This window comes from Otolemur garnettii, unplaced genomic scaffold, assembly GCF_000181295.1.
Source record: "Otolemur garnettii isolate 467f Iridium unplaced genomic scaffold, OtoGar3 scaffold00012, whole genome shotgun sequence".
Taxonomy (NCBI): Eukaryota; Metazoa; Chordata; class Mammalia; order Primates; family Galagidae; genus Otolemur; species Otolemur garnettii.
The window spans coordinates 24,952,392-24,972,658 of NW_003852407.1; the positions used below are offsets into that span (position 1 = coordinate 24,952,392).

General features: G+C 34.8%; 1 protein-coding gene across 3 annotated transcripts in view; it reads left to right on the plus strand.

Moving 5' to 3' along the window:
* Positions 1–19,781, plus strand: part of SS18 (SS18, nBAF chromatin remodeling complex subunit) — a 90,053-nt gene extending 70,272 nt beyond the window's left edge. For 2 of the 3 annotated variants that reach the window (XM_023510177.1, XM_023510176.1), the window contains exons 6-11: positions 803–970; positions 1,634–1,738; positions 4,507–4,599; positions 5,309–5,431; positions 7,349–7,482; positions 17,984–19,781. In XM_023510177.1, coding sequence (XP_023365945.1) covers positions 803–970; positions 1,634–1,738; positions 4,507–4,599; positions 5,309–5,431; positions 7,349–7,482; positions 17,984–18,010 — 650 coding nt within the window. In that variant the 3' untranslated portion in view covers positions 18,011–19,781. The remainder of the gene's footprint in view (positions 1–802; positions 971–1,633; positions 1,739–4,506; positions 4,600–5,308; positions 5,432–7,348; positions 7,483–17,983) is intronic. The other variant, XM_003784774.3, reaches the window with a different exon arrangement.
* Positions 19,782–20,267: the final 486 nt, after the last annotated feature.

Sequence of the window (20,267 nt, forward strand, 5' to 3'; positions counted from 1 at the left end):
TCTTAATCCTGTAATTGGGTAAATGAGGTGAAGGCTATGTTGATTAGTAGGTTGTAAGCACTCCAATTTGTACAAATAATCAACACATTGAATCCCGTAGTGGCATAAATGTATTTATGATCTATGTACAAATGACTTAATTAAAAAAAAAAGCAGTCTGCTTCAAGGGGATCGCAAAAAACAAACAAACAAAACTCCCATAAGGAACAAGACCTGCTGTATTGATATATACATGTGGTACATGTCTGATCTATGAAAATTAGGTGAACTTCAGGTGGTCAGTGGACGAAGATGGTCAACTGTGGAGGTTCTACTGTATATTAAATGTTTGTACAGTTCTCCTTTCTACTATTATATAAATTAGTGAGTATAGAAAAAGAAGACAAACTGGAAACCAAGAAATTTGGTTTCTTTCTCTTGGTTTGGCTCTTGATTTGCTTTGTGGTTTTTATGAAGTTTACTTTTTGGTATATGTTCTAGTGTAGCATAAGGATTATAACTTTTCCAGAGAGACTATATAAATAAATATTATATAGTGCATAATGGAAAATTCGCACATTCAGGATATTCATATATATTGTATTTATTTTGTTTTTATAAAATGACTAGGAATATTTTTCCAGCGGATGTCAGGTTAACTTAGATTGACTCTTTCCTTTGCAGATTATTTTAGGCATGTGAGCTTTAATTCAAAGTTTTAGTTATGTATTTTGGAGATTATATGAAAAAATATTATATTTGTCTTACATGTTAAAATTATCTACACAAATTTATGTGTATAATACTGTGTTTTGGTTTTCAGGTCCAATGATGCATCAGCAACCTCCTTCTCAGCAATACAATATGCCACAGGGAGGTGGGCAACATTACCAAGGACAGCAGCCGCCTATGGGAATGATGGGTCAAGTTAGCCAGAGCAATCATATGATGGGTCAGAGACAGATTCCTCCCTATAGACCACCTCAACAGGGTAAGATTCCATTTGGAAAATTTTTCTACTTAATGTAAATAACAGGAATTGAAAGGCTTTACATTTTAATGACCTTTTCATCTAGGCAAAACTAGGATTTTTTATTCTTTTTATATATAAAATGTAGTGAGTGGATATAGTAGGTACAAAGGTAACAAAGTAGATAAGAGCTTTCTGATATAAAATTTTCTTTTATCTTTTTTCTTTTTGGGGAGGGAAGGATATAGTCATAAAAGTTTTATCAAAAGCTCACTAATTCACAGCAGAAAATACCATTCTTTGTTGAGAAGTTATCAGCTATATTGTCAGAAACAAACTCAGTTTTATTTCAAAGCACTCTGATATCAAAATAAGAATGAAATTAATTTTCTATGAGTGAATCTCTTTTTAAGAAGTTAGCATTTGTTTATCTGAGTTGGTATTGTTTGATATTGCATGGATGTTCTCAAAGTTAGCGAATGTAATATGTGGGGCTGCTGCTGCTCTGTGTGTGTGTGTGTGTGTGTGTGTGTGTGTGTGTGTGTATGAGTAATTAAAAGTATCTGAAATGCAAAGCATGGGAAGGGAATCTGTAGCTGAGAAATAATCTCTTACAACATCAAGTTAGAAAGAAAGAAAGCCTTTGATAACATATTTACATCTTGACTGGTTGTGGTTTTTCAGGCCCGCCACAGCAATACTCAGGCCAGGAAGACTATTATGGGGACCAATACAGTCATGGTGGACAAGGTCCTCCAGAAGGCATGAACCAGCAATATTACCCTGATGGTAATCTCGCCTAATGTTAACTTTCCCATTTTATATTTCTGCCCAGTATTAATATAGAGAGCTATGTAAACATTTTAATGAGGATGAATAAACTAACAATCTGTTCTTCTAAATTTAGAAACACTTCAGTATGCTAAAGTAACAATGATAGCATTAGTTTATAATCTAATTCAGAGTATATTTTGTGTAACTATTCTGGTAGTACCTTCAGAAACTATGTTCTATCATTGGAATCTTTACACGGAAGAGGTTCCTTTTATTTTTAGGGGTATTCATTTGAACCAAAGGAAATGGTATGAATTAAACTTTTTTCTTTAACAACAGCTTTATTTAGATACAATTCACATATAATAAAGTTCACTCAGTAGCTTGCTTTTATGCACCGTATATATATATGGAGAATGTAGTTTTTCTAAGTCTGATCATTTTAATCAATGTTGCATACTACTCAGCAAACTGTAGTTTATATTTATTTGCATTTGAGAAAAGTTTTGAGGCTAAATTACATCCATAATATTAATTTAAGTATACAGAAATTTAGTAGAATGGGAAAGGTAATTAGAAACCAGATTTTTAACTGTTTAGTATGTGTGGTTTTTTTTTGAATGGGAAAGTGACTTGTGAAAAAGTGGTCAGCAAAGATACACTGCATTTTTAAAGAAATCTAAATACCATAAACCTAAGCATACAAGTAGGAACACTTATGGTTCTTTCAGTTTTCCTGTATGTTTGAAAATTGTATGCAGTATTAAAAAAATAATCAAACATACATTACGAAATAATTTGTATTGTTATAAAAGGATTTGTCGAAGGTTTATTTATATAGTGAGCTGCTTTGATATAAATGTTAATTACTGAATGGAGAAACTAAGAAACTTAAAGCTGAAGTAATAGCCACTGGCAAAAGGCAATGTAAGCCAGTAAGAAGATATAATTTGGTATATTTGGAAAATCAGTTTGCCCATCATTTTTCATTATTGTATAAAACATGAAGGTACATTCATATTTAAGGACATTGTTTTTTATGGTATAGGCTCTGACTACATAGGCAGAGCAAGTACTGGTCAAATTTAAATGCAACAAATATTAGTGACAGCGATGATATGTTTGGGTCATTCTGTTAGAATACTATGTTTTTTTTTTTAATCTCAGATTTTCTTTCCCTGAATTTAGAATATTGGTTTTTTTTTCTACTTTCCTTTGACATGTAGACATAGTATTATGAAATTTTTAATTAAAAACTTTAGTAAGTTATATTAGACTGTAGAAATCTTAAAAGAGGTGAAATCTACTTTGTCAAATTATATGTATTAAGTCTGCTGAGAATAAATTACTATTTTGGTTATTTAATTTCTAAATATGTAGTATTTAAGTAATTGACTTGAAGTTGACATTGCTATTTTGATTTGTGACTGTCTCCTGAAATATAAAATTTGTATTGTTATAAGTTTGACCTTTCTATTCCAAATAGATAGATTTTTTGGTAAACATCAAAACATCATTTAATTACATTACATATAATTTTTGTCTACATGTGTATTAATTATGTCTGACCTTTACATAGAGAGTGTCTATCAGCAGTTTTCTTAAACAGCATTGGATATTTTTCTCTCATGTCCAGATATTTATGCCAGTAAATATGATGATTAGGAGTTGGCAAACTTCTTCTATAAAGGGCCAGATAATAAATATTTAGGTCTTTGTGGGTCAGATGGTCCTGCTCTCAACTACTGAACTTTTACCGTAGTGTGAAAGCAGCTATAGACACCAATTAAATAATGGGTGTGATTGTATTCCAAGGAAACTTTATTGACAAAACCAGGCCACTGGCCTCATGAAGACTGCGGGCCATACTTGGCCAATCCTTAATGTAGATATTTATGAAGTGGTTTGGAACATTTGAATACTAGAGCACTGAATGTAATATTTATTTGTAACTATGTTCCGACTTTTACTTAGGGATTTTTGTAAAATTTAGTTCAGATTTTAGCTAACTGAAAGGTTATTTCTGACAATTTCTTAGTGAAACTTAGTTAAAAGTACGAGAATATTATTCATTAAAGTTCACTTACCTTGCAGGTAAAATGTATTATGCCTTAATACTAAAGGTATACTCTAACATTCAGTACAATATAAATTTTATGAAAGTATATGTTTATGATACTCAAAGTATTTCTAATGGCAGCAATATGATACATATTTTTATATCTGAAAGTACTTTGAGGAAAAAATATATATATATATATACACTTTATGCAAGTAAATGTTAGAATGTGAAAACTTGTTCCAGTTTCTTTCAGGGGAAAAAAACTTATGGAGCTCTGTTATATTTTGCATTGTTTTTAGCATATGCTGTGGAATTGGAGACAAGCAGAACAGGTGTTTGACAAAATATGATAATTGCTTCCTTTGTTCATTCGAATTTAATTCAAGTTATTTACATGTGAAAGACCTAAATGCCTTTATTCTCTCTTTTTTTAAAAATGGAAGATAAAGTTTTTCCCCCTCAATGAGGATGATCAGATTTAAGACAATAAGTGTAATGTTTCTAAAACTACTGCTTTTTTCTTTTAAAAAATTTGCACGTTATCACTATATGAAAGCAATCAGATTGGTAAATCTTTGGCTAATGCAGTTGAAATTATTATTTTTCATGTATTTCCATTTCTTTTTCTTTTTTTCAGTTTTATCTGAACGTTTAAATATTTTTAGGGTTTTCACTCAGTGGCCATTAACGTTTCTTCCTGTCTCTTGTCGAATTGATGTAGGTCATAATGATTACGGTTATCAGCAACCGTCGTATCCTGAACAAGGCTACGATAGGCCTTATGAGGATTCCTCACAACATTACTACGAAGGAGGTATCTATATACCTTCACACACATACACATATATATCCCCTTCTACAGGAATGGAAATTCTTGCATAAGACAATTTCTACCCATGCAAAGCTCTTGTAGAATACTAGTTGCTGGCTGTCTTGAAAGTTATAGGGAACCCAGAACAATCAAAATAATTTCCTTACAAGTATTTAAAATGTATTACCATGACTTGCCATTTCTAACAACAATAAAAAGACTAAAACATTTAAAGATAATTTTTTCCTCCATGGAAATTTTCTATTTGAACATAAATCCATTGATCCAATTTTTTTTCTCGTGTGTGTTTACATATGTATAATTTTACATATAAGTTTAGTGCCTTTAGGAAACAGCTTGCTGATCTTGTGTAGCTAGTGTGTGCTCTTGTAGCTGTCTTTAATTTTGTCTTTTTTATTTTATTTAGCATAGTCATGATCTTATGACTGTGATGTTCCAGTAAATGTAATGCTCGTATGGCAGAGACGCTGAAAATGCTGCAGTTCAACCTTGCAAAATTGGCTTTAACTGCAGTTTGTTTGGCCGAAATCCTTCTGTTTGGTTTGAGTTTTTTCTTTGTTTTGTTAACTTTTAAAAATCAATATGGCATTTCATTTTGTTCTTGTTTTGTTGGCTATGCATCTTAGAGGGAAAAATGTTAATTAAGCAAACTTCTCAGTTTCTTTTTTCCTCTTCTTCAATTATCCTGTAGGAAATTCACAATATGGCCAACAACAAGATGCCTACCAAGGACCACCTCCACAGCAGGGATATCCACCCCAGCAACAGCAGTACCCAGGGCAGCAGGGTTACCCGGGACAGCAACAGGGCTATGGTAATAGTTTATTACAGTTTATTTTTGTCACCAAAAAACATGATTTCTATTTTGAAATATGGAAGTGGATATTTAATATTTATTTTTCTAAGCATTATTACTTTTGAAAATTCACAGTTTTAGCCCAAACTCCTATTAGAGTGTATATTTAAAATATTGCTTTTCTATAAACTAGTAATCCGTTTAAAAAGAACCACAAACTAAAGATAGTTCATTGACCAAAAGTAAGGTATACAGTCATTTAAAAGCCAGGAAAAATGAATTCTCAGACCTACTTGGCATTCATGATCAGCCAGTAGCTTGTATGTGCTTAGAAAAACTGATGATTGGGTAATTATTAACCATGTGTGTATAATCTGCTTAGCAAATTTGTTTCCAAAACCTAATGACAATTGATACAAAAAATATCATTGACTTTTTATGAACCAGTGAAAAGATATGTTTAGAATGCAAAAAGAAAATGTCTTGTCATTCTCTAGTTAAGAGGAAATATCATACCCACAGGGCTGAATTTATTGTAGTTGTGTATCATATGGAGTTTAGGGGAAGTATAGCCATATTTCCCTATTGTATACTCACTATAATATCTGACTTTAAAATAATTTATACATGAGCTGGGAAGTGGGGAATGATAAGGGCCTGATATTTCAGTCTTAAATTTTAGATTGCTATAACCAGTTTAGATACAGGAAAGTAGTTACTAATAATAGACTAGATGTCTTGCTAACATGGTCTCTTTTTTATATCAGTAATGTCTTACTATTTTTAGTCATTGATAAGAGTTTTCGTATTACTATGAGCATCTCTGTCCTCCCTCCTGTGATAGCAAATCTAAGAACTAAAATTAGGCTGAAATACTCTTACCTCCTCAACATATACATTGAAACTCAAATATTTGAGTCATGTATTTCCCCCCCCCCAAAAAAATGTTTTGTTTTGTTTTGTTTTTTCCAGGCGGAGTCTCACTATGTTGCCCTCAGTAGAGTGCCATGATGTCATAGCTCACAGCAACCTCAATCTCTTAGGCTTAAGTGATTCTCTTGCCTCAGCCTCCTGAGTAGCTGGGATTACAAGCACCCACCACAAAGCCAGCTATTTTTTTGGTTGCAGTTGTCATTGTAATGGCTAGGATAGAGCACAGGAGTAACACTGAATTAGCATTACAATATTTTCACTCTTTTATAACCATTGAAATTTATTTCAAAGAGCATTTGAGAAAAGGAAAGTACCAAACTGTCCTTTTTAGATATAAAAATACAGTAATTTCTTACCACAAGAATAAAAAGCGGGCACAGTGCCTGTAACACAGTGGTTATGGCACCAGCCACATACACCAAAGGTGGCGGGTTTGAACTCAGCCCAGGCCAGCTAAACAACTGCAACAAAAAAATAGCCAGGCATTGTGGCAGGCGCCTATAGTCCTAGCTACTTGGGAGGCTGAGATAAGAGAATTGCTTAAGCCCAAGAGTTTGAGGTTGCTGTGAGCTGTGATGTTATGGCACTCTACTGAGACTCTGTCGCCAAAAAAAGAATGAGAAAGCAAGAATCCAGTGTACACAACACTAATGTGAAGGCAATAAATGAACAAATATACAGGAGAAAAAAAAAAAACAATGAAATTCAAGCCAGGGGAAGGTGGAGGGGGATGAGGGAGGGGAATTGATATGCTCTCACCTAACAGGCACAATGTAAGGGTAAGGGGCACAACTACGACAGGGATTTAACCTAACAAAGGCAAATGGTGTAACCTAATCACAAACCATGTAACCTAATTGTTTGTAACCTCATGTTAATCTGAAATTTAAATATATACTATGCATATATGGTAACTTGTATCTAGTTTTAAAATCCTTTCCTTAGTTCTAGGGATTTATTGTATTTTTATATTGGCGTCTGTTTTTGTTAATGATTTTGCAGGTCCTTCGCAGGGTGGTCCAGGTCCTCAGTATCCTAACTACCCACAGGGACAAGGTCAGCAGTATGGGGGATATAGACCAACACAGCCTGGACCACCACAGCCACCCCAGCAGAGGCCTTATGGATATGACCAAGTAAGTTATTTGACTAGCTGTGAAATTGCCACATTATTTGTTCACTCTTGATTAGGTCAATTTTTAATTTTTTTTTTTTTTTTTTACTTGAAGCTTCATTTTTCCCTCTTTTTCATGGCACTCTGTTAATGAAAAGTATATTACTTCTAAGTAGCTTTCATAGAATGCTAGCACAGTTGATCTAGTTACTCTATTATGTAAAACTTGTCTTAAGACACCAGCATATTCTATATCTCTCTCTCTCTCTGTTTTGGTCTTTAACGTCAAGCACACTTTTCTTAAGCATTTCTGTTATCCAGTTATCTCTTATTCAGTTATTGCTGAAGACTTAGCCTTGACTTACTGAGGTATAGAGTCCGTTTGTGCTAGTCCTTTGTTTTTAGCTCTCCACTTAACTTCACCATGTCCAACACACTTGCCTTCAAATCCGTAATATCTTGTCTTTTTAAATTGAAACTTACCGTTCTGTTGGCCTGCATACTTAACCATCTCAAGTGTTAGTTCCCCCTGTTGTTTTTTATTTTTTTCTGCCTTTAAATATGTGGAAGTGGTTTTCATCCTAAGATGATTGTATTTCTTTGGATCTACATAGTATTCACTTAAATTTCTTCTTTTTGTCACTAAACTCCTCAGATTTACAGTCTGTGCCACAGTTATTATTTTATGATTATCGCTATTCCTTTAGATTGGTTTCAGGTTTGTCAGTGAGAGTATTATGGTCTGTTCACCACTTAAGCTGTCTAAAACAGGTTCTTTTTAACATGGAACTGTCTTTAATATATAGTTTTAGGGTTCCAGGGTCAGTATGGATGATCTGGTTTAAGGAAGAACTCAGATGCAGTGGTATATGGAACTTGAGGCATGAACAGTTCTTTTATTAACCATCTCTCAAGCCTATAACCCCATTGTCTTGATACTTCTTATTTAAGATAAAGGAGATTTATTTAATAGACTTAAACTGATCCAAATCAAAGGATTAGTCAGAGGTTCTGTTAAGTTTTAGAAGTGAAATAAGACTTGGTTAGTGAATATTTAAAGGCAGGATTCCTGAGCAGATAAAATTTAGGCTCATTCTAATCTACACATAAACTTTTTAAAAAGTGAGATTCTAGTCAGATGTCCTTTCATTCAACAAATACTTATTAGTTTTCCATGCATATTTGATGTATAGTAGGTCCTACAGAGGTAACAGAGATGGCCCTCATGGCTTAATAGAGTATCCAACTATCTTGATATTGTTTATCCTTACTTTAGCATTTGGCACATATTCCTTTTTCACTTTTAAGTGGTCTTTAGTTTCTACATTACAGAATTATTTTGTTCCTCTTGCATCTGCATTGATTCATTCTTTATGTATTTATATTTACTGGTTTCTCTTCTTTTTTTACCCAAATACCAGTCCTGACTCTATGTTTTTCTTAATCTGTTAATAGTTCTTCCTTATGTTTTTCAGTATCCTTAGCCCTTACTTCTCAACCCAACCTCAACTCCTTTTTTTAACAACTAAATTCAGAACATCTTTCCTTGGATGTCCTGCCATTCCTTCAACTTTAGCATGTTATCCAGGAGTCCTCAAACTTTTTTTTTTTAATTAAATCATAGCCGTGTATATTAATGTAATCATGGGGTACAGTGTGGTGTTTTCATATACAATTTAAAATACTCTCATCAAACTGGCTAACGTAGCCTTCATGTCATTTTCTTAGTTATTAAGACATTCATACTCTGCTTTTAGAAAGATTCACTTGTACCCTTGTAAGATAAACCATAGAGGTGACCCCACGAATCACCCTTCCTCCACCCACCCCCCTCCCCTCCTCTATCCCCCCTCCCCATATTCTGAGGCTGTAATTAGGTTATATCTTTCCTATGAAAGCTATAAATTAGTTTCAAATTAGGACTGTATACATTGGATACTTTTTCTTCCATTCTTGAGATACTTTACTAAGAAGAACATTTTCCAGCTCCATCAAACTTTTTTAACAGGGGGCCAGTTCACTGTCCCTCAGACCGTTGGAGGGCCGTGCTGTGAGCCCTGGAACAAATTGGCTGCTAAGCACGACAGGCAGCAGTGGCAAAAATACCTGGCGGCCGGATGAATGTCCTTGGCTGTCCTTGGCGGGCCGCATATGGCCCCAGGGCTGTAGTTTGAGGACCCCTGGATTAAACTTATCATTTTTCTTTCTAAGTCACCATGTTGCTAAATCTCTTAATGTGTATCTAACATTCATTAAGCAAATGTTTATTAAATAATAATTATATGCTAGGTACCATGCTAGATTGGGGATATATTGGGAAATAAGAAACATAGACTCTGCCTTTATGAACTTAAGTCTAGGCAGGGTATAGATAAATAAACACAACATATAATAAATATAGTATAATAAGTATTTGGATGAAGAAAGCAAAGATTTATGTGGAAGGAGCTTCTAACTCAGATATTTAGAAAATGTTCCTATGGAAGTATTATATAAGTATGAAACCTCAGGAATGAGTCAATGTTAGCCAGAAAGAACAACATTTATAGGGAACTAGAGTTAAGATGTATGATTCAGAAAAGCAGAAGCATGGCTAGGAAGCCACAAGACTAGAGAGAGACTGCCTTTAGATCAGGAAGGCTCTGACAAGTCGTATTAGGGGATTGGCCTTTCTCCTGACATAAGTCAGAGCCATGGAGGGTTTTAAGCAATATATATACCTTATATATGTATATATAAGGTATAATATATAGCAGTGTCTGGCACTTGGTAGCTATGATAGAAACATGATTTGTATTTGGAAATTTTCCAGATGTCTTTCTGTTAATTGATGTCTAATTTAATTTCATCAGGGTAATAGAACATATTTGGTAAGACTTGAATTTGTATGCGCTTATTGAGATTTGTTTTATGGCCTAGAAAATGGTATGTGAGAGTATTCTATAAATGTCACTTAGATCAAGTTGGTTGATAGTATTGTTTAAGTCTTCTATGTCTTAACTGATTTTTCTAGTTTCTATTAGATATTGAGAAAGGGATATTAAATACTTGACTATAATTGTGTATTTGTTTATTTTCCTTCTAGTTCTGCCCATTTTGCTTCATATATTTGGGTGTTACATTTTTAAGATGCATAAGTTTTTAGGATGTTTAAATTTTTCTGATGACTTTACTCCTTACTATGAGATGACTTTCTTTATCCCTGGTAGTATGCTTCGCTCTGAAACCTACTCTGTCTGATGGTAACATAGCCATACCATGTTTCTTTGGATTAGTATTAGAACAGTATGTGTTTTCATCCTTTAACAAATTTTTGTTTTTATGTTTAAATTATATTTCATGTAGATAGCATATAGTTGGAATTTGCTGTGTCTGTGGATTTGCCTGTTCTGTACATTTAAGATAAATGGAATTATACAGTGTACTGGTATTTTGTTTTCTTTCACTTAATATTTTCTTTTTTTTGCAGGTTTTTTTTGGGGTGGGGTGGGGCTGAGTTTGAACCCACCACCCCTGGTATATGGGGCCAGTGCCCTACTCCTTTGAGCCACAGGCGCCACCGTCACTTAATATTTTCAAGGTTCATCCATGTAATATGTGTCAGTGCCTTCAAGTGATACCATGCCCCTTATGTGTTAGAACTTTAAAATAGTCTGCCTTCTTTCTTCTCCACCTTTGCATTATTGTTACAAATTTTACTTCTGTATATGTTATATACTCCATAGGGTATAGGATTTTTTTTTTGTTGAGAATCTATTATCCTTTTAAGATATTTAAAAGGGGGGATTTATTTTTTTTAAGACTTGGGGTTTCACTGTCACCCAAGCTGGAGTACAGTGGCATGATCATAGCTCACTGCAGCCTGTAACCCCAGGGCTCAAGTGATCCTTTCATCTCAGCCGCCACCCAATTATCTAGGACTAGGGTCAGTTAAGCTGCATCCAGCTTAAATAATAAGAGGGAAAACATCTTACACATGTGCCCATGAAGTTACTATTTCTGGTACTCTGCGTTCCTTACGTATAGATTAATGTTTCTACCTGGTATCATTTTCCCTTGCCCAAAGGACTTTAACATTTCTTGAAATGCATGTTTTCTGGTGATAAATTCTGTCAGCTTTTGTATATCTGAAAAATACATTTATTGCACCTTCATTTTTGAAAGATATTTTCTCTGGGTATAGAATTCTAGTTCGCCAGGTTTCTTTTTCTTGCAGTAATTTAAAGATTTGCTCCAGTATCTTCTTCCTTACTTTGTTTAGATGGAGACATTTGCTATCATTCTTATTTTTTTTGGTAGTGTATCTTTTTTCTCTGGCTACCTGTAAGATTTCCCCATATTAAATTGCTTGATTGCTTGCTCAGATTGTTTTGAGCAATTTGATTAGAGCATGCCTTGGTATAGATTTTTTTCATTTTTCTTATGGTTTGTTTAGTTTCATCTCAGATACTGTAATTTTCATTTCTAGAAGTTTATTTTATAATTTATTTATTTATTTATTTATTTTGAGACAGAGCCTTAAGCTGTTGCCCTGGGTAGATTGCCATGGTGTCACAGCTCACAGCAACCTCCAATTCCTGGGCTTAAGCAATTCTCTTGCCTCAGCCTCCCAAGTAGCTGGGACTACAGGTACCAGCCATAACGCCCGGCTATTTTTTGGGTGTAGTTGTCGATTCAAACCTGCCAGCTCCGGTGTATGTGGCTGGTGCCTTAGCTGCTTGAACTACAGGTGCTGAGCCATCTCTAGAAGTTTAATTTGGGCCTTTTTTGTATCTTCCATGTCTCTCCTTACATTTTTGGAACATATGGAACACAAGAATGACTTAATTTTTTCTGCTGATTCTTAGATTTATGTTGTTTTGGAATCAGTTTTGATCAATTCATTGCTTTTTCTTCTTCTCAGAGGTCACATTTTCCTCCTCCTTTATATGTTTGATAATCTTTGATGGGATTCCAGACATTATGTATTTTACTTTGTTGGGTAATGGACATGATTGTATTTCTAAAAATACTTTAAGATTTGTTTTGAGGTGTAGTTGAATAAATTAGAAACAGTTTGATCTTTCTGGAATTGCTTTTAAAGGATTTTTTAGAAAGTACCAAGAGCAGTTGTTTAGTCCCACACTGAATATTCTCCACTATTAAGGTAAGAGCCTTTTGAGTACTTTGCCCAATGCCCTTTGTTTGTTTGTTTGTTTGTAGAGACAGAGTCTCACTTTATCGCCCTTGGTAGAGTGCCGTGGCGTCACACAGCTCACAGCAACCTCCAACTCCTGGTCTCAGGCGATTCTCTTGCCTCATTCTCCCGAGTAGCTGGGACTACAGGTGCCTGCCAAAATGCCTGGCTTTTTTTTTGTTGTTGTTGTTGCAATTTGGCCGGGGCTGGGTTTGAACCTGCCACCCTCAGTATATGGGGCCGGCGCCCTACCCACTGAGCCACAGGCGCTGCCCAATACCCTTTGAATTATAAGACTTTTCACTCCGGCTGGTGGGAGTAAGCATTACTTCTTTTTCTATACTGTGAAGTATTGTTTGCCCTTTGGGTTGGGGGAAACAGTGCCTTTTTCCTCAGCCTTGGGTATTTTCCTCATACACATTTGCACATCATTCCTGTGCTGAATACTTGCATACTTGCGGGAGTTGGTGAGGGGGGGGTGGTTCTGCAGATCACAGTTTTCTCTCTGTGGATCTTGTTTTTCTTGTACTCTGCCCTATTAACTGTAGTTACTTTCACCCCTTCCTATTCTAAGCTTTATCTCCGTACTTCATAGCATCTGTCAGACTCAACCTCAGTTCCTCCATGTACTAGCTTGGTAACTCTAAAGTAGCCATTCTCAACCTGTGGGTCAAGACCCACAGAAACTGTATTATAGGGCCACGGCATTAGGAAGGTTGAGAACCACTGCTCTAAAGGTAGTAAGTTGTGGTAATCAGAGGTCTCACCACATTTGTTTTCCATGTCTTAGGAAATGTCCTTTGTTGCCTCTGTCCTGTGTTGTGAATATGATTGCTTCGTATGTTTTATATAGTTGTTTGGTTGTTTCTGGCAGCAAGGTAAATTTACCTTGACCTGAAAAATGCTTTAATTTTTCAGTATAACATTTATCTATTTATGACATTTATAACATTTGATAGATACTGTAGTTATTATTTATTGTCATACTTCACTTCTCCTAGAATGTAAGTTCTTTAAAAGCATTGCTTTGTCTGTTTTTATTACTGTTTAGTCTTCATTATCTAGTAGGACATAGTAAGTACTGTTGAATTAAACAAAGTATAAATAAGTGAAAAATAAAGCCATCACTTCCTAGATTTGAATGGTGATCACAAGAATAGAGAGGGAAGGAAATCTCTAAGAAAGTGTTGTGAAGGAACAATGTTAAGACTGTTAAATGATTAGATGAATGGAATGATAGAAAGAAATTTAGAGATGGTTGGCATTGCTCAGGTTTCTAGCTTAGGAACTCTATTCATTCACTATCTTCTCCCTAGACATTCTCATTGATTCACATGGTTTCAGTTTACCTTGCTGTTGACTTCCAAATTTCTATTTCTAGTCTGAATCTCTCTTTTGAAAATTGAATACCTACTGAACATCTCCACTTAGATGTATTATAGGTATATTAGTTTAATATAACCAAAACAACTTCATAACTGTTTTCACCCAAACTCATTTCTCCTTTCTGTATTAATAGAGACTACTATGACCAAGCTAGAATGCCATTTTTGTCCCCCTCCTTTTCCTCCTTCCTTCATTCTAATGAAAAATCTTACTGATTCTCCTTCCTGAAATCTCTTGGATCCGTCCATTTACCCCTAACCTACTACTTTCCCTGGGTGTCTAATCTGAGGCCCATGTGCCTCATGCAGATTGTTTGAGGCCTGTTTTGCTTATCTGTGGTGTGGAATATCTCGAAAAGTATGCATAGACCTTTTCTTTTGCTGATGGGCTGTCGTTTGTGTATTTAATGCATGACCCAAGACACTTATTCTTTGAGTGTAAGGCAGAAAAGGAAAAAGATTGGACACTGCTGGTATACCCTTGTGTTTGCCTATCTTCATCATAGCAGGATCTTCCATACTGTCTTATTTCTTTCCCATTAATTCTTTACACTGTAATCTGAGGAATTTTGTAATTAAAAGTAATTGAAGAAGTAAAGAGAAGCTGAGGCTTAGAGTGTTGCTATAGAGTGATTTACTTAGGATAACAAGCTAGGAAGTGGTAGAGCTGGGTGACAGGTCCTGAGTGATGAGATAGCCCATGCTTGTTCTTGTTGCTGATAGTATTAATGAGTTCTTGAGTAGTTTGAAAACATTTTTATGTTTTTCTTCTTGAATAACTTTTCGAGGTAGGGATTATAATTACCCTTACTTGTCAGATGAGAAAATTGGGATTCAAGGGAGGTAAGGCAACTTGCCCAAGGTCAAGAGTCTGTTAAGTGGTGAAGTTAGTACTAAAAATGAGTTTCTGCTCCAAAACCCATATTTTTAATCCCTCTTGCCACCTTGGAATTTGCTTATGATTGCAAATACACAGTTATGTGTTTTTAGGCTTGACGGTAATTTAGTTTGTTCCTAGCAGTGTGGTCAAGCTACTTAAACTCTCAGTGCCTCAATTTCTTCATCTCTATAAAGAAATTTATATTTACAGTATAAATTATAGATGTACACAAAGCACTCAGTCAGTGTTCGACATATCCTAATAATGTCTTAGTCATTGAGATACATTAAGAGTTAAGTATTGTGGCTCGGCACCTATAGCTCAACCGGCTAAGGCGCCAGCCACGTACACCTAAGGTGGCGGGTTCGAATCCCCAGCCCGGACCCGCCAAACAACAATGATGGCTGCAACCAAAAAAATAGCCGGGCGTTGTGGCGGGCGCCTGTGGTCCCAGCTACTTGGGAGGCGGAGGCAGGAGACTCGCTTGAGCCCAGGAGTTGGAGGTTGCTGTGAGCTGTAATGCCATGGCACTCTACCCGGGGGGACAGCTTGAGGCTCTGTCTCAAAAAAAAAAAAAAAAAAAGAGTTAAGTATTGTTAATATTGGCTGCTGCTTCTTTGTTACTTCAGCTGTCTTATAAAATAATTGTTAATTTTTATTCCTTCTTCTTAAATATTCTTTCTTAGGTCCCACTTCCCTAAGCATTCTGTATTTATTTTTTCTTTCATTACTTTGCTTTAGTTGTTCTTTCTATTTGAATATCCTCCTTTTCTGTTATTCAAATCTTCACTATTTCCTCAAATAGTGAATCTTCACTATTTTCTCTCTTTTTCTGAAATATGTCCTTTCTATATTCTTAAAGAACTTTGTCTTCTGTAATTATACTTTATTTATAAGTCTTCTCTGTTTTTCTCATTTATGATGATGATCATTTGCTCTGTAAATTGTCTGGATATGTAATAATTTGTTATGCATTAGTGAAGAAGTCTTATGTATCAGTTACTCTTCAATACTTAGGGCATAAAGGATGGGTAAGACCTGGTGCTATACTCAAACAGTAATATAATAGATAAATTAGAAGTTGGCCACCAAAGGACTATAACCACCTGGTCAACATAACCTTTCCTGCTTTCACATTGTATTTGCAACTCACTTTCATCAATTGCATCTAATTGTATACATTCACTGAGGGACCATTTCCCTCCAGTGCTGAGACACACTGATTGATAATTCTAAAAACCTTCTTCTCATGTCCTCTCTTATTTAAGTGTCATAACAAGCAAATGTGTGAATTAACGTAGCCATTAACAGAAGGGAAATTGTGATCCTGAGATGTAGATGGTACTCCCCCCCACCCCGCAGAAGTGAATAATCTGAGTCTCAAAGAGCTTTTTGAAGACTTAAATAGAAAGCATTTAAACTAAGCTGTAATCTTAATCTAACAATGAAATAGTAAGATCTAGTATGTGAGCATTAATTTTCTTTCTTATTTTAAACTTTTTATACTAGAAATCTTCAAGCAAAGACAAAAAAGAGAGAGTAGTATAATGAATCCTTGTGTATCCATCACCTAGTTTCATCATTTTATCAACATTTTGCCGAAGTTGTTTTATCTCTCCAACCACACTATTAGTTTTCTTTTCCAGGTATTTTAAAGTCTTAAAGGTACTGTCATTTTGCCCATAAATACTTCAAGATGAGCATTGACTTTAAATTTGGCTGAATATAACTGTGTCAAGTACATTAATGTAAAACATCCTAACTCGGTTTAATCCATTATTCCATTTGTATGTGGTGACATTCAATACATTCTTACTGTATCTACTTTTCTTAGGATGCACTTTCTTATGGTATAGAAGCATTTCAACTAGCATACTTTTGTAAGTCGTATTTATATGACTGGGGGTGGGTGAGATTTAGCCAAAGGAAACCATTAACTAAGTATATACTTCCGGTTTTTCGAAAATAGTTACTTTTATCAACATCTGCTTTAAGTACATTTAAGACATTTTTAATGACTATGTATTTTCTAGTATGTTCTTTTTCTACCTTTTTTCCATTTTAAAGGAAAAGAAGTTCTTTTTCTTTTCCAGAAGACAATTCTGTGTATCCCTTGCAGAGTTCTCCTACTCATCATGTCGTCTGTATCTGTATTCTCTTTTTCTCTCCCATCTGGTCAGCCTGCAAATTTCCAAGTCTACCTTACTAAAAACAATGAAAAAACCCAAATCTTTCATAATTTATTTTAAATACCAAGTCTTACTTTGTCACCTTGGGTAGAGTGTCGTGGCGTCATAGCTCATTGCAACTCAAACTCTTGGGCTCAAGTGATTCTCTTGTCTCAGCTTCCCTAGTAGCTGGGGCTACAGGCATCAGCCACAACGTCTGGCTTTTTTTTTTTTTTTTTTAGAGATAGTGTCTCACTCTTGTGCAGGCCAGTTTCAAACTCCTGAGCTCAGGCAAGCCACCTGCCTCGGCCTCCCAGTGCTAGGATTATAGGCATGAGCCACTGCACCTTGCTTAAATCTTTCTTGGTTTCACGTCCCTCTGAGTACCTCTGCTGACACTGTGTTGACCTCAGGAAAAAGCTCACATATTTTTTAATATGGATGGAAGGTCTTTACCTTATCTCCCAGATCTCTTGCCACTTACTCCACACACTATTGATGTTAATTCATAATAGTGATTATAACAAGCTAAACACAAAAGCACATTAGCATATTACTTATGCATTTATATGTATACCACGTCAGAGTTTAGAGCTAGAACTTATCACTCATTTCTGCTCAATTTAACAAAATCTGCCAAACATTTAAATTCCCACTAAGTGACAGGTATTATTGTAGGCTCACTTGCTAATCCCTAGCATATTTTGGACTTGGAAATCCATTTCCAGTTGGATATAATATCAAAAGAAATTACTGGGTGATGCTTTGTACCTAAATATATAACATTTTTTGTTTTTTGTAAGCTTAGGTGCTTTTGTAGTATGACATTGTTTCAAATAATGTATTTTTAATTTTCTGTGCCAAACTTGTCTGGTCAAACTATTATCTAATTATATTTTTTATTTATCTTTTAGGGACAGTATGGAAATTACCAGCAGTGAAAAAGTACTTACATTCCAATAGCCATTATCTGTTAGCAGCCATATTGTCACCTCAGCACTGTGGACACCTCCCTGTAAAGAGATCCTTCCATTCCATCTAGTTTTTGGGAAAAGCCTTGTGGATAAGTGGCTGTTTCATCATTAAGCAGCCTTTGTGGTTTAGTTGTAAAAGGCTTTAGTAGCTCAAAAATACTCTTGATTTCACATTTCTACTCTAGATGGCAACATTGGACAGAAAATGCAATGACATAACCGATTTGCAATGATTTCAGAACTGTGTTTCAAATGGACTGTTACAGACTGAAAGGTGTGAACAGCTTTGTATGTTTATGAAGGTTAAGGGAATTTAATACTTTTCCACAGATTTTTTTTTGTAAGGGGAAGAGGGAAATGTACACTTTTTACAGCAGCAATATTTTGTATATTATGTTTATTTCATGTGAATATGCAAGGCGGTACACTGCGCACTGGGCAGAATCAGAAATCCTCTGTTAATGTGGACTGGAGCATGGTAGATGCTTGATTGTTTGGTCTCAAAATGGTGAACTACAAAGATAAAGGTGAGCGAGAAGACAAAGCACACCATATGTCCACTGTTCTGTTCTTATAGAGGAAATTCAGATCCCTTTATCTATTAGATAATCAAAGGCACTGTGATACAGTTTTGAGTAAAAAGACATTTTTTAAAAGCCTTCCAGTTTTGTGGATTAAAACCTTTTTATAAAGATCATTTGTAATACTGTTTTAAAAGGTGAGGCAATAAGAATTACTTTATGTTGGAGCTGAAGAATCTTTGATAACAGTTTCATATAAATGAAGTGGTAATCCTCTCCTAAAATAGCAATAACTAAAAATGAAAGTGTTAATTTTACCTTGTTTGAATAATCAGGGAACTTAGTAAGAAATATCAAAGCATTTTATAAATGATATCAAAGAAGAGTCAACATTGATCCAGTAATTTTATTTTTTAACATTAGAAGGATAATTGGTTGTATAAATAAAATAGTTCAGGATACTTTACACATTTTTATTTCAATGTTCTTAACTGGAAATAATGCCATTTGTAAAGGGACACTTTCGTGTTTTTCTCTTTTTTAAATATTGGTTAATGTAACACAAAGATGTTTAGGAAATGCTTATTGATAAGTTTATTTTGTTATGAATCACAGAGGTTGCATTCTGATCACCTTGCTTATTAGCATAGCATATTTAATCATTATTTGAGACTGTCCTGTGCCTGATTATTTTAGCTAAATTCAGGGATATTGCATTGGTCAGGAAAGCATGCATTGAAAATTTTATAACCACAGTTATTTAAGCATAATCTGAAAACATCTAGCCTAAAGGTAAGTTACTATTTTCATCACAGTTGCCTGTGCCCAGGGAATAAGATATATTCTTTATAATTGAATTGGTTTTTCCCACTTCTAACTGGAAACAAAACAGAAGGGGTGCCATAAATTTGAATAAGCAAAACATATTGTTTGCAACATACTGTAATCAAAAGGAGGAATTTCAGTGTGTCTCTCTATGCGTGTATGAGAGGGAGAGAATGTGAGTGTGTGTGTTTCAAGGTCAGAATAGGGTTTTTTTTTTTTTTCCAACTTCATCAGTAGAAAATGGACATCAAATTTGGACAGATAAAGCATGGATAGCCTTATTGTGATTGAAATGCTTTTAGGTTCTGTGCCAATTTTCCACCACTGTGTACTTTGTTGCTATTTAAAACTGTATCAACTCTAACGGAAGAATAAATTATTTGTGATTTTAATTTTCTCATTTGTTTCTTTAAATTAGATCTTTTTGACTGTCTTGTTTTGTCTGGAGACTCTGCTGTGGGTTTTTATATAAGTTAGTCCAGTGTAAGCAGACTATATTTGTATTCTAGGACTTTATCAAAATTCTCTTGCCATGCCCAAGTTAATTAGAATTAACTGTTCAGTAATCAGCATGTTGTGTAGGCTGTTTGTTACAGAATCCTTTCTCTGAAAATGAAGTCCATGAGGCTATAATCAAGATGACTGAATTAGATAAATGAGTCGAGGAGACAAAATTGTACTGAACCCAACCTGGTGTAGATATGTTATCTCATTTGAAATAAGCTCAACTGACATTAAGAAATAATTTGTCTTGCCAACCCATCTTCTGTTGTCTTATTCTCCTTTTAATGGAAACTAAAATTGCAATTTTAATAAGCAGTATTTCCTCCAGGACTTTCTTCCTGGAGACTAGTGCATTTGCAAGGTTTAATTGTTTT